The 15674-nt window shown below is 44.2% G+C and overlaps 1 protein-coding gene across 10 annotated transcripts in view; it reads left to right on the top strand.

The window, feature by feature from the left end:
- Positions 1–15674, top strand: part of KANSL1 (KAT8 regulatory NSL complex subunit 1) — a 309838-nt gene that overhangs the window by 241872 nt on the left and 52292 nt on the right. For 8 of the 10 annotated variants that reach the window (XM_033918391.1, XM_033918392.1, XM_033918393.1 and 5 more), the window contains 2 exons: positions 4450–4635; positions 8042–8187. In XM_033918391.1, coding sequence (XP_033774282.1) covers positions 4450–4635; positions 8042–8187 — 332 coding nt within the window. The remainder of the gene's footprint in view (positions 1–4449; positions 4636–8041; positions 8188–15674) is intronic. The other 2 variants (XM_033918398.1, XM_033918399.1) reach the window with 1 other exon arrangement.

Genomic DNA, 15674 nt, shown 5'->3' with positions numbered 1-15674 from the left:
GGAGAATGGACAGATCCAGGAGAGTGCTAAACAGGCAGTCTCACCAGTGGGAGAAGCGTCTGCAGCCTACTCTTTTCATCTTCAGAGACCCCATAAGGTAACACTAGAAACTATCTGGGACCTGGTTGCCAATATTCCTAATTTGTTAAAACCTCAATTAAATCAAATAGAAGAAAAAATAAAACATCATGATAAAGATATTCAAGATGTGAAAAAGGAAACAACAGAGCTTAGAAAAGAGTTTGTCAGCATTAACCAGGAGTCATCTAAGTCCAAACAAATTTATGAAACATTAATTAAGGATAACACCAATCTTAGGAGAAAGTTAGAGTCCTTGGAAAACTTTTCCCGTGGAAATAATCTAAGATTGGTAAATTTTCCTAAGGTCTTGACGATTACACCTCGGGAGATGCTGAAAAGATATATGATGGAAATTTTGGGTTTGACTGAAAATATGATACCACCATTTACACAAGTTTATTATCTTCCTATTAATCAACGGAAACAACAGCAAGAGGTTGAACAGGAAAATTTGGATGTGTCCACTTTACTGGAATCCTCGAATACTGAAAAGGCAGTCCCAGCAACCTTATTATTAACAGTGGCATTGGCCCCAGACAAAAACTGGTTACTGAGACTTTTCTTTAAAAACAAACTGAAAATATTCTTAGGAATGCAGATACAAATGTATCCTGATCTTGCCAGAGAAACCCAGAGGCGTCGTAAAGAATTTTTATTATTAAAGCCAGGGTGTTGGCCTTAGGGGCAACTTTTTATTTACGTCACCCATGTAAATGCATAGTGTATTATTCTTCTCAGAAATTTGTTTTCTTTGATCCTTCCCAGCTGATGACCATCCTGTCGCTGTCTCGCTTGGATAAAGAAAAGGATGATGAGATCTAGCCCTAGATTGGAAGGTTTTTGGGGAACTTTGAGCCCAGCTTAGATTAATCTTAGCATTCTTTGTTTCCTTTCTTAATTTAAACTGTCCCTTGTACATCTAGATCCTCAAAGTGGACTTGAGTATAAAATTTAAGTAACATAATGGAGATTTTATTTTATTTTTTTTCTTTTTGAAAATATGGATATGTATTATTCATTTTCGTCTTTGTATTTTGGACTTAAATATATGTATTATTCATTTGCTTCTTTGTATTTTGGACTTAAATATGATGTACATGGTTATGTATCCCTAAACTTAAATTTTACTTTCTGTACAAGTTTATACTTGATAATTAATTATAAAATGATAAATAATAATTAAAAAAAAAGAATTCAATCATATTCACTTGGCACGATTTTCCTCTAGTTAAAGCAGTGTTGTCTCAGATCTTGTAACCCTTTTGATTCTAGGAATTTCACTATCCTCTCCTTCAGCAACACTTACATTATTTTTCCAATAACCGAAGTGAAGCTTACCAGCCTGTAGTTTTCCACTTCATCTCTGCGACTACTTTTGTGAAGACGGTCCACATCCGCTCTTCTCCAATCTCACAGAACCACTCCCTTCTCCAGGGATTTATTGAACAAATCTTTAAGTGGAGCTACCAGAACCTCTCTGAGCTCCCTCAATATCCTATACTTGTTTCATCCCTGGCCTATGGTGGGAAGAGTCTTGAGACAAGTGGCCAGGCATTGGGAATGTGTCGTCCTGGTGGCTCCGGACTGTCCCCGGCGCCTCTGGTACATGGATCTGGTGCGTCTTCGGATCAATTCACCTCTGAGGCTGCAGCTGCTTCAGGGACTCCTGTCTCAAGGTCCAGTTGTCCTACCAGATCTAGTGCGCTTTGGTCTCACAGCATGGCTCTTAAGCACTCAGCTTTAAGCCAGAAAGGCTACTCAGATCTGGTGGTGTACGCTTCTGAAATTCAAGACGCCTGCTACATTTGCAGCATATGCCAAGACCTGGCATGCCTTCCAATGTTGGTGCCACAAGGAACAGCTGGACCCCGGATATGGCTTCTATATCAGCTGTACTGTCCGTCCTGTAGGACAAGCTAGAAATGGAACTGATGGTTTCTTCTCTGAAGTGACCGGGGTTTCCTGTTTCAGGTCACAAAGTGCCAAACTTTCCCTCACCTCACACACGGTTGTTGTCAGATTCTTCAAGGTTGCTCTGAGGTTAAAGCCTCCAGTTCACCTGCCCTGTCTTTTCTGGAATCTGAATATTGTGTTGGAGGTGCTCTCATGACCTCTGTTTGAGCCCTTGCAAGATGCCACCTTCATGGACCTGACTATCAAGACAGTCTTTTTGGTTGACATTACTTCTGCACTGTGTGTCTCTGAACTACAAGCTTTGTCTTGTAGAGACTCTTAACTGTGTATCATAGAGGCAGGCATTTCTACTATTTATTATTATTTCTATAGCGCTACCAGACACATTCAGTGCTGTACATTAAACACACAAGAGACAGTCCTTGCTCGAAAGAGCTTACCATCTCTTCTTTCTTGCCGAAGGTGGTTTTTGTGTTTCACGTCAACCAGGAAATTTGACTTTGGCTTTTCAGCCCCCCGATTATAAGAAGGACAAAGTCTTGAAGGTGCTGGATGTCCGGAAGGCTGTCTTACGTTTCCTGGAGGTTACAAATGATTTTCATCTTTCGGACCACCTCTTTGTTTTGATGAATCCAGGCAAAAAGGGGAGACTCTTCCACAGCCACCGTTTCAAAATGGATCAGATCAGCTATTTCATCCTCCTACATTGTTTGTGGAAAGCAGCCTCCATTCACTCTGAGCACATTTGACAAGAGGAGTCGCCTCTTCTTGGGCTGAAGCTAGGACGATTCTGCTGGATGAGATTTGTCAGATGGTGACTTGGTCATCCCATCACACTTTCACCATATTTTAGAGTGGACATAGCGGCTCAGGAGGACTCCTCCTTTAGAGCCTCAGTTATGAAGGCAGGGCTTCTCTTTCCCACCTGGGATTTCAGAAACTGCTTAGGTACATCCCTTGTTTCAGCATACCATCCCTATTGCACTGGAAAAAGAGATTAGGTTTTTACCTTGATAATATCTTTTCTGGTAGATAGGGATAATATGCTAAACTCCTCGTCTATCATTATTGGTGCACCTGCCTGGACCATCTACTGCCTGAAGGTTTTTTCTCTAAACTTTCTGCCAGTTGTAGTAAATTGGCATACTATGTATATTAAATATATGTAGATCCCTAGGGTGTTCTCCCTAGGTTCCATGGTTGCTTGTGGCTTACTGTTAATAAAGTTTGTTATTAGTTCCTTGCCTCTTCATGGCATGTTGTGAGCTGTGTGTTTCTTATATGAACAGATCAAAGACTTCAGGTGGGGTGTCTTCGCCTCGTTATCCTTCTCCTGTTCTCTCCTGTAGGGCTGTCACTGGCTTTGAAACTAACTGACTGAGGTAAGCAGGGAGGAGGAAAAGGTACTGAAAACAGTAATCAGTATCTCCTGTAACATACTTGCGGAAGCAAGACCCTTAGTCCAGCATACCATCGCTGTCTACTGGACAAGATATTATCAAGGTAAGAACCTAATCTCTTTTTAATGCACACCCTTGAGACATGGTTTTAACACACATGTTCATTTTCATTTGCTAGTTTGAAATTTTTTTTTTCTATTGGTAATACAATTTGTATCTGAAAATCATAGGATAAATTTACTGAGAAATATTACGGGGATATCTACCTGGTTTTTTGAATTTCCATGTCATGCAATCATCAGCCCCAGACGCCTGAGACACACTTTTAAGAGTACCGGCACCCCTGGACCAGCCGGTAATTTTGGGATGTTAAGTCATGCATCGCCTGGAGTGCTCGTTTTAATATTAATGACCTCATTGTACTACATTGCATAGCAGAGTTAGAGGCTGCAAGAAAGCATGGAAAAGACCGCTATGAGCCATCATGTTGTGAATTGGTAGGTAAAATACTTCAATTCTAAACTGGTTAGAAGTGGTTTAACATTGATTGTTAAATATACAGTAGGTTTAGAACATCGGAGCCTGAGACGTTTGGTTTTTTCTTTCCATAGGTGTGGCACTTCTAGCGGCATTGCATGGACTTGTCAGTTTCATATCTATGAACTTTGAGGACGGAGTTCTGTGCCCATTTGTTCTCAATCATTATCCTTTATCTTTGTTATAAGAAATACTGGCTTCCATCCTATATGACAGAGTTTAATTTAATGCTCTTTATCTGCTGGTAGATGGTCATAAACCCACGTTTCTGGATTCATCTGCTGTGACTAAAGGAGATAAAATTATCAGCTAAGACATAATTTTTCCTTCTAGACCTTGCTGAGTCATGTCTTGCTGATAAAGTGCATGTTATGACAGATAAGTTGATTATAATAACGGGATTCTCCCCAGTGTCCTTGTTTGGTTGAAGTACATATTGGGAGGGTTTCCCAGGTTATAGAGCAGCCCCTATTTATTTGCCTGTGCTATTCACCCATCTCTCCTTCCCTAATTTCAGAACTTTTGCATCATAAAAGCCGGTCTGATAAGCCCCCCAGGCAGCATATAGATGAACTGTTGTCCACGTCTAAGGCAGAGAGAACGTTACCTTTGCGGGCAGGACGTTCTCACCTGTTGGCACCTTCTCAGGACAGAAGCCACAGCAAGAAGCGATTACGAGATCATTCTGCTGAAAGGAGTGATGGTGAGTGTCTGCATAATTCTAGGAGTGCTTGTAAACATGGAGCAGCATGGCAATACACGGTGACATAGAATATTATTAGGAAGTTCATTTCCAATTAGAGAGCTCAAAATATATTCAAGTTTATTAATTCTTTTGATTAATCGCTTAATCATAGTTCTAAGCGATGAACAATTTAAAATACATTCAAAGGGAAACAATACAATACAAACTTTGAACAATACAATAAGGTTAAAAATTAACTCATCATATTCATAACATAAGGTAAAAAGGGGTAGTGAAATACAATTTAATATAGAAAAGCAGAACAAAAAAGGAAAGGTACACGAGGGGAAAAAAAAATAAAAGCATATTAATAGAATAAAATCAATGACCTGGATATTAAGAGATTAAATATTAAAGGATCTTTAAAAAGAAATGTTTTTAAATTACTTTTGAATCTTCCCAGATCCTGCTCCTTTCGTAAATAAATTGGAAGTGCGTTCCAAGTCTGTGGTGCGGTTACTGAAAAAATAAATTGTCGTCTTGTGTTTATAATCTTAAGTGAAGGGATAGTTAATAAATTTTGTTCATTTGATCTTAAAGCTCTGACAGGATTATATGGAATTAGGCATTTATATATGAATGCTGGTGTTTTATTGAGAAGAGATTTGAAGGTAAGCAAACAAAGTTTATATGTTATCCTATGGATAACTGGAAGCCAATGTGCATTTTTTAAAAGAGGTGTAACATGATCAAACTTTCTAGAATTGGTAATAAGTTTAATGGAAACATTCTGAATAATCTGAAGGCGTTTAATTTCATTTAATGATATTCCCTTGAAGAGTGCATTACAATAGTCTATTTTAGAGATCACCAAGGAGTGAATTAGAATATTTAAAGACGTTGGACATAAGAATTTGGAGATTGAACGAATTTTACGTAATCTATAGAATGTTGTTTTAACGATATTGCTGATGTGATTGTGAAAATTAATTTGTTTACAAAAGAGAAGCATATAAATCAGCGTTAAACCAAAAATCTCATTTTAGATGGAACATAGAAATAAGAATTGGCATGTCCAAGTCAGGATATATCAGACTTGATAACTATATTGGGAAAGGGTTCTAAAATACATGCCTAAATGGCCATATGTGTGCTGATGTGCGGCAAGAGTATCCATTTCCCAACTGTCAGTGTCTAAAATGTCAAAGGGCCATCATATCTAAGTGTTAGCACTTAAACAGGCACGTTGGTATTTCAGAAAACATATGTGTAAGTGCCAACATAGAAACATGACAGCAGATAAAGGCCTCATGGCTCATTAAGTCTGCCCTTCTCCATCATCAATTATCTTTTCTCCCTAAGAGATCCCCCTTGCCTGTCCCTTGATATCTTGAATTCAGATACAGTCTTTGTCTCCACCAGGAGATCATTCCACGCTTCTACCACCCTTTCTGTAAAGAAGTATTTTCTTAAATTACTCCTGAGCCTATCACCTCTTAACTTCATCCTATGTCCTCTTCCAGAATTTCCCTTAATTTGAAAAAAAGACTTACCTCTTGTACGTGAATGCCACAGAGATATTTAAACACATCTTTCCCTTCCTATTGTTTTTTACCATAATTGTCTTATTTTCTATCAATCAATTTGTATTTCTTTACCCATCCTTTCCTCGTGTTTTATTATGTTTGTAAAGGAGTCTTTAATATGTTTTGTAAGGTTTAGGTCTCTGTTTTTGTTGCCCCCTTAATTTTGTAATTTTACTGATTTGTTCATCGCTTAGAATTTTGAATAAGCGATCAGTCAAATTTATAATAAACTTGAAACTTGATATCTCCCTCTCCCATCTTAAGTATACGTATTAAGTTCTCTAAGTCTGTCCCTATACAATTTATGACAAAGGACACTAACCAACTTTGTAGTGGCCCTCTTTGCCAACACCTCCAACTGCCCCCTCTGCTCCAAAATAGAGCAAAGACTCAGCATTCCCACAGGAAGATCCTTCCGGATGAGTACTGCACGCAAACGCTCCTACAGTCATTTCCTCCCTCAGCGGTAGAACACAGATAAGGTCACTGGACTCATTAATGACCTTCCAAAGAGCAGTGAAGATCTTCCTCTTCTGCTAATCGGGCCATCAGTGACTAGCCTCCTCGATATACTTCTCCTTGTGACCAGTCTGGACTCTAGAATAAGTTTTGTGATTTTCTAACTGTAACCTGTTCATTGTCATGACTAGTCTGTCTTTAAACCGATTTTGAATGTCATTTTGTAACCTGTTCTGAGCTTCTGGGAGAACGGGATAATTTTTTTTTTTTTAAGGTACAGTCTCCAAAATTACACACAGTATTCCAAATGGGGCCTCACCAAAGACTTATACAGCGGCATTACACTTCTATAAGCAATCAACTAAGAACAAGCCCACAATCATTCAGCAGAATTGTTTTTGGGGTAGGGGGCTTAAGGGGCAATCTCCCCATTCCCTGTTGCAGCATACTGCCTAAAATGAGTATGTAAAAAAAAAAAAAATGTAGGTAACGTAATCCAATACTTAAGATAGGGTGTGTCTGCTTCTGTAGCACAATCTCTCTTTTATGTTATACATCAGACATTGTGGACCCCTTATAAAGTCTCTCGATTGCCGGGTGGTTTTGTAGGTTGGATAAAGGTACCTTTTATCATATGTTTTGGTGCATTAGTTTGACAACTTATTGGAAATTGGTTTGGAAGAGGGTTCAAGACATCCTTAACTTTCATGTATTTTACAATCAGCAGCTTTGCACAAGAAACAGAGCAAGGTTATTTGATATCCTTATGAGTTTGGCAACGATAGTACAACTCTGTCCATGAATGCGTGGTGGGCTGGGGTTTGTCTTGTATGCTGTAAAGAAATGTTGGGTTTGGCGATTTAGGCTCCTTTGGATGCTTATTGTTCATTAACTGATTTGTACATTTTGTATTTTAACTGGGCTTTTAAGTTGTGTGCATTGTTTTGTGATGAGTGGGGAGGATTGTTCTCTGCGCTGTTTAAAATGATTAAAGATACTTTAAAATGAAATGGGGAAAAAAACCCTAGGTGTTCCCAGTAGCAGCTGGTGAGCATTTGTTGGACAAGCATTTGTTCCCTTTCTGTTGTTGTTGGAATGCGTATTGAGCTGTGTTCCCTATCACATGCATGCATTTGTAATTTGCACATGTAAATTTTGGCTAAAAAATTGAAGTTTCTACCTTAATTTAACATGCATGTGTAAATCAGAAATAGGGCTTCTAAAATAATCACCCAAATCAATATAATTTGCAAATATATCATGTACATAGACGCCTCAACAACTTCTATTGAGGAAGAGTGGTTTCCAATTTAGTCTTGGTAACGTTCTTCCTCTTGAAATGGTTTCCTGATGTCTGTTCTCCTTTTCCTTATATATAGTGTCAAGGCATGATGGTAGTGCACCAGGCTCTCTCATGATCTGCACACAGCTCCCAGTGCACAGTCCCCTCCTGCGACAGCTGTCCACATCCTCAGATGGCTCAACTCCAGCCAGCATGGGTGGTCACAATGTCTCCAACTCATTGGTAAGCCCCACCTGCAATGGAACATTTTAACAGCTAATTTGTTTGTGAGAGATGAGTTATACAGTGAGAAACAGTTGCCAAACTCCTCCTTCCCTCCGCTCCATTGTTCTAGGGTGGGTGTTGTGGTCCTCACAGCAAGTACAGTGGTACCTTGGTTTATGAGCAGAATTCGTTCCAGAAGCTTGCTCGTAATCCAAAGTACTCGTATATCAAAGCACATGTCCCCATAGACCACAATGTAAACTGAAACAATTTGTTCCACAACCAAGGTTTACTATGGTGGCCCAGTGGTGGGTACCTGCCTGTGGGTGCTGCAGCCCTTGAAGCGTGGTGGTTTCCTTTCCCCGGGGTCCCTGTGCGGCTCTCCTCCCTCTTCGGCCGATGCCTCTGCCGTCTACCAGCGCCTCCTGACTTCCTATTCAAGCCGGCCGCCATCCTCCAGACACATGCGCTGAGCCTCTGAACTCCCCATCAAGCCAGCGCCTCTCCAACAACACATGCACCACGTACAAGCACGCAGGACGTCCTGCATGTTTGTACGTGGAGCGTGTGTTTTTCATTTTCAGCAGAGCGAATCAGTTTTTTTGACTGATTTCATTTTCAGTCAGCGCTGCCTTCCTGTTTTGCGTTCTTTTTTTATTTGGCCTTTTGGCTTTTCTGTTTTTTTCATTTCACAATTGAGTTTAATTTAGCAGATGAAATTTTTCCCATGTCAAAACCCGTGACGAGTTTCAAAAAGTGCTGCAAATGTCAGTGAACCATTTCCATCATAGACCCACATAGCTGGTGTTTACAATGTCTGGGTCCTGAACACAGGGTTGACTCCTGTCTTCACTGTTCCACTCTGAAGAAGCGCTCCCATTAAAGCCCGTCGCCTTCAGCACGAGAGGTTATTTAGCATGGAAATTGACAAACCTTCAGAGCCTGCATCATCGATACCTTCAACATCGAGGGATCTCTTCCCTTTGGGGAAGTTAGCTTCCAAAACTTCCACTTCCCAGAAAGCGTCGATGGTCTCTACAGCATCGAATCCCTTGATGCAGACCTCAAAACACCACCAATGCTCATTGGACTTGCAGGTCATCCTCATTGAGGTCACCCTCTCTGAAACAACCTGCTGCACCACTGGTACCGGCAGAAGTGCCTTCAGTATCAGTACATATTATTCAGCAGGAGTTGCAGGCCTCAACGGCATGGAGCATCTTGATGAAGGCCACAAGACGACATCATCGATCTGCTGAGGTGAGCGTTTGGCTCTCCTACATGGGGTGTATACTCTTTAAAATCTCCCACACCGAGCCATCCATCGGTACCACCAGCTGATCCATTGGTACTGGTGCAATCTTTTCGACAGAAGATCGATGCATTTTTTTGAAATGGAGATTGCCTCTGTCTTCAAATCACACTATGAGTACCTGCTTCGATTATCTACCTTGGTACCTGCTCATTTGCCAGGCACTTCTATCGAGCCTTTAGGTACTAATGCTGCTTTTTCAGCACAGCCAAAACGTCATTTTTCTGTTTCTCATCACAGCTCTTGAGGTTATCGAGCATCCCGTTCCAGATATCACTCTTAGAGGACGTTCTATCCACCACAATCCAATTTTTTTTCAAGTGATGATGACATTCTCTTCCTTCCTCATGGGACCAGTACCGAAAATGTTGTGTGATTTCTCATCAGCATTCTCCTAGAGCAGGGGTAGGGAACTCCGGTCCTCGAGAGCCATATTCCAGTCGGGTTTTCAGGATTTCCCCAATGAATATGCATGAGATCTATTTGCATGCACTGCTTTCAATGCATATTCATTGGGGAAATCCTGAAAACCCGACTGGAATATGGCTCTCGAGGACCGGAGTTCCCTACCCGTGTCCTAGGGGTTCAGATTCGGAGTGTGGTCTTCCTTTTCCTGACCCTGAATCTTTTGATCCAGGGCTTTTTTCCACCGCTTCTCAGTCTGAAGAACTTGTTCTCATCCTATATTACTCAACTTTGTAAAGACCTCTCTGTTTCTGTGGAGACTGATACTTCCTCTACATTTTGAAATATTTTCCATTTTCAAGAACATCCCAGGAAATCTCCCATCCTACTTTTGTACGACCTTTTCCGACAGGTCCTTTTTCAGAATTGGGAGATGCCTTTGTCTTCCACCAGTACTCCAAAACACCTGGACTCTTTATAAAATTCTTTCTACACCAGGCGTTACTGACCCTTAGCTTCCACATCATTTGTTGCTGGTGGAATCTACACTGAAGAAACATTTAGATTCCAGAGTCTACGCTTCAGTACCTCCTACTCGTGAGGGCCATACTTTGGACATTTTTGCTCATCGCCTTTATAAAAACTCTATGGGGCTCATAATCGAAAGACAAAAACGTCCAAAAACCGGCCTAAGTCGGCACTTGGACGAACATTTCTCAAAAATGTCCAAGTGCCGATAATAAAACCGGGTTTTGGACGTATTTCTAAACGACCTAGGCCTTCATAGTGCTGCTCAACATCCAAAGCTAAATGGGGCGTTTCAGAAGGCGTGTCAAGGGCAGGAGTTGGGCGGGACATGGGCCGGCTTAGACTTAGTCGTACATCATGTATAACCGAAAGTTTTACAACACAGCCTAGACGGAACTTGGATGTTGTGACTTAGACCATGTAAAACATGGTCTAAGTCACAAAAACCCACCTAAACTCACCAGATAAGCACTGCAAATACATAACACAGACCCCCACACACTATTCCAGTGATCACCAACCCCCCCCCCCCCCATAAAAATTTTATTCACAACTTTAAATTTCAGCCTCCGGACCATCATCACCTGGCCGCCTGGCATAGGAAAGCCTAGTCGTCCAGCTCAGAGGCAGCTTAAGTCATCTTGGGGATGGGTTAGGGACCTATAGAGAGGAGGACCATGCCCATAAGCCTCTGTAATCACTGCATTGATACTTAAACATGTGCACTCCCCTATACACCCCCAAAACCCTTTTTTACTGGCATATAAGTGGCTCCTGCAGCCTTAAGGGCTATTAGGGTGGTAGATAAGTGGGTCTAGGGGATTCTGGAGGTGGTTTGGGGGGCTCACCATCACCTATGAGTGAGCTGTAGTGAGGAGAAGCCATGGCACCCTTTTTGTGAAGTTCACAGCAGTTCCCTGTAAGGTACCCCACTATTTAGGTGCCATGTCTGGGTGTTCAGTCCATCACTTTGCAGACCCCTCCCACGTCCAACAGGGCTTGTTCTAGGCATTTTGGACTTGGACAGAAATTTGGTATAAAGATGGACGATTTAGTGACTTGGACGATCAGATCGGCAGTACGTATAATTAGACGATTTTCGAAAGTAAAAAAAGTTGGACGTATCTTTCAAAAATATGTCTTAGGCGCTTTTTAACTTTGGACGACTTGCGAGATGGACGAAAATGGATTTAGACGTCCCTTTCGATTATGCCCCTCCACGCTTTTGAACAAGAGTCTTTAATTATACTTTTTATATGTCTCAATATCTCCAGCATCATGTGCAATGCTTGTCAAATTTTGATTTTTCCCCTGACTAACTTCTGGAATATCGAAAAATTGTTCATACCAACTGCGAGGTATCTCGCAAGGTCATTTTCTGATACTTTTCAATTGTCATCTAGAGCAGTGTTCTTCAACCACCAGTCTGTAGAAATTTCCTGCCGGTCCACAGGGCCAGCACATGCATCAGGCCCCAGATAGTGCTCTTCAGCTGCTGGTCCACGGTGCAATTGATGTGACGTCTTTGGGCCGGCTCCCTCTTCCTCAGTGCTGCAGTGCACAAAGCCATGGGCAGAGGCTCCTACGCGCGTCCTGCACCGAACTGGAAGCCTTCTTTCTGATGTTGCAACGTCAGAGGGAAAGCTTCTAGATGAGGTGCGAAGAGCTGCTGCCCACGTCTTTGTGCACTGCAGCACTGAGGAAGAGGGAGCCGGCCCGAAGATAACACTGGGGGGCAAGCCAGAAGGCAAGGCACAGTATGGAGGGAGGGAGACAACAACGGTAGAGGGAATGATTTTATTTTTTAATTTAGTGATTGATTACATCTGCTGTATATTCAGGAAGAAATGCATTTATTTCTTTTCCTCTTGAGTTGTACTGTCTTGCATCTTAGGGTCTATTTGTTTGTAAATATTAGTATTTTTAGTTTTTGATCCCCTGTTTGCATGGGGTTATCTGTGTTCTAGTAGGAATGAATATTGAGAAGCATACAGGGTGCTTTGTGTAGTTTAATTTTGTGGTTAACCATTATGTGTTGTTAATACATATTGTGTGTATGTATATATGAAGAATGGAATGGAAAAAAATGGTGTTACAATTAGTACTATTATGGGGGCGGGGTCTGGGGCGAAGATTGGGTAGAGATGGGCGGGGCCTGACCCACGACTTAGCCCAGTGTTCTTCAACTGCCGATCCACAAAATAATTATTTTATTTTCGCCGGTCCATAGGTGTCAAAAGTTTCTAGAACACTGATCTAGAGCGTCTGCTCTGTCTGTGGCTATGAGACACACCTCGCTTGGCTCAGACTTTCTGATATGGATATCAACATCCAGAATAGATTGGCCAACATTCCATGTCTGGGTCATAAGCTTTTTGGGGATGCTGTGGAAGTAGCTGCACAGAAATTAGCTCAACATGTGCAGACTTCGGCTGCTCTAAACAAACCTGTATCTACACCTCCTTCCCAGCAGAGGTCTTCTAGATAAGATTTTTCACATCACTGGATCTCTTCTTCTATGCCTTCTACTTCTCGGCAACCAACCCCATAAGGGTTGCACTGGAATTATTTTTCAGTTTTTCTGTCACCTCTTTTTGATATGGCTTGACAGTACAGCTGCTGTTCTTCATTCCTCACAACTTGATTCTTCCATTTTTGCATCATGGTTGACTTTCGGGACCTGTGTTCTGTAGTCTTTTCAATTTTCATGAAAGGTTCCTTTCTTGGTTTTTTTTCTAAATAAAAAAAAGAAGAAAAACAAAACAAACAGAGAATATTTTTTTCATGGTTTCTGGTGGAGAATTTATCCCAGGACAAGCAGGCATGATATTCTCACATGTGGGTGACGTCATCTACGGAGCCCCGGCGCGGACAGCTTGTCAAGCAAACTTGATTAAAGTTTCAAGTTTGCACACTGCACCACGCATGTGCGTGCCTTCTCGCCCACTAGAGGGCGCATCCCACCTCGTGGTCCTCAGTTCAAATTTTTCCGCGGAGCAAGAAAGCCCTGTGGATCTGAGCTCCTGTGTTTTTGCCTTCTAGCTGCCGCGTTTAGTTGTTTTTCCCTTCGAATTAGTTCACGGTGCTCTTTTCCTTTCGTTTCTTTTAAAAAAAAAAAAAAAAAAAAAAAGTCTTTCGTTTTTCGTCGGGTTCCGGGGGCTCCCGGAAGCCGTGGCCGCGGGACGCCGGTACGTTCCCGGCCTTCTTCTTTTTCTTCGTGGATGTCCCGTCCTGTTACGGGATTCAAAAAGTGCAGCCGGTGTGAGAGGTTGCTTTCCATCACTGACCCTCACCGGTGGTGCATTGTCTGTCTTGGGCCCGAACATCCGACAGACTCGTGTGATCGCTGTGCTACCTTCCAAAACAGGGCCCTCCGTCGCCGTAAGGCAAGAATGGCCGAATTGTTCGCCATCGACGCGCCGCCTAAGGCCTCGACGTCGGCCTCGGCTTCGGCCCCGGCCTTGACCTCGGCCTCGGCGTCCTCGGGGGCCTCGGCCTCGCCTCGGCCCTCCTCCTCGAAGGCGTCGTCAGTGAAGCAAGCTTCGGGTAAGTCCTCTGTTCCATCCCCTTCAGCAAAGAAGCCATCCTCGAGTCAGGCCAAGGCGGGTGGGTCGACCCCGGCCCCGCATCGGACCTCGACACCGCACACCCCGAGGGAATACTCGAGACCGAGGTCGCCCTCCAGGGAGTGTGCCCCGGACTCGGAACTCCCCACCTTCGTGGGGATTCCGGCCTTCCAGGATCTCCTCCGAGCTCTGATCTCATCGGAGCTGTCGGGAGCCCTGGAAGTGTTGCAGCGTGCTGCGGTTCCGGCGGCCTCGACCTCGGCCTGGACGCCTTCGGTCTCGGAGGCCCCGGCCTCGGCTCCCTCGGGAGCCCCGGCCTCAGCGACCTCGGTCCCGGGTACTGGGACCCCGTTCACCTCGGTCTCGGCCCCCCCCCCGGACCTCGACCTCGGGGGAACCCCCTGAGCGGAGTGTAAGGCCCAAAGAAAAGTTGCGCAGAGTGCGCCGTCTTTCCTCCTCTTCCTCCGGGTCTTCCAGACACACCTCGCCCTCGACGCGACCTCGGACGGGGCGTCGATCGAGGAAGTCTAAGCGGCCCCGAGGCTCGCCTCGGCGCGACCGCTCCTTGTCGTTCGGGGGCGAGGCGTTGCAGGTGTCGGAGTTGCGCCTCGACAACCCGAGGCTCCTCCGCTCACCCCATGGGAAGTCTTCCCGGGCCGCCTCACCGAGGAAACGGGAGAGTGTCCCACGAACCCCGGGGTCCTCACCCAAGGGTTCTGCGAGGAGGACAACTTCCCCTTCCCCCTCGAAGGCCCTCGAGAGGGGATCCTGGGATTCGGGATCGGTTAGGGATCCTCATTATTCCCATGAGGCCTCCCCCCTCTCCTCGGTGGGGCGGTCGAGAACCCCCTCTCCCCAGGCTAGGCCGTCCTCATTTTCATCCTTCGTTCAGGACATGGCCCAAGCCCTGGGGATTGATCTGATGGTAGGCTCTCGATATTCCAAAGAGTTTTTGGAGGAACAGGACCTCCCCATTCTTCCGAGGGAGGTGCCTAGACTCCCTCTCAACAGTGTCCTTCTGCAAACCTGGCTGAAGAACTTGTCAAACCCTCTTACAGTCACGTCTGTGCCTTCAAAAATGGAATCAAAGTATAGGACGATTCCCCCTAAAGGGTTCGATAAGGCGCAGCTCTCACACCAGTCTCTTCTGGTGGAGTCTGCTCTTAAAAAATCACAGCCCTCACGGGTTTCTGCGACGGTTCCACCAGGCAGGGAGGGGCGGACCCTGGACAAGTTTGGCCGCCGCCTCTATTCAAATTCCCTGATGGCCACCAGGGTTCTAAACTACGCCTTCACCTTTTCCTCCTTTTTGCGTGGGATGGTGAAGGACCTTCCTCAATATCGGAACTCGTTACCGGACTCCCAAAGAGCAGGATTCGACAAGTTTATGTCCAACCTGTCTCAATTGCGGTTGTACCTATTCCATGCAGTGTACGACGCCTTTGAGCTGGTTTCGAGGGTGTCGGCCCTCGCGGTGGCCATGCGCCGCTTGGCCTGGCTTCGCACCCTCGACATGGACCCAAACCTGCAGGAACGCCTGGCAGACTTGCCTTGTGTGGGGTCCGAGTTATTCGACGAGTCATTGGATGCGGCGACCAAGCGCTTGTCGGAACAGGAGCGCTCTCTAGCTTCCCTGGTCCGACCCAAACCTAGGCCCCCGCCGCAGAAACCCTTTCGGCCTCCGCCGCGCCGAT

Source organism: Geotrypetes seraphini, chromosome 13 (genome assembly GCF_902459505.1).
Source record: "Geotrypetes seraphini chromosome 13, aGeoSer1.1, whole genome shotgun sequence".
Taxonomy (NCBI): domain Eukaryota; kingdom Metazoa; phylum Chordata; class Amphibia; order Gymnophiona; family Dermophiidae; genus Geotrypetes; species Geotrypetes seraphini.
This window is presented reverse-complemented; position numbering and strand designations above follow the sequence as displayed.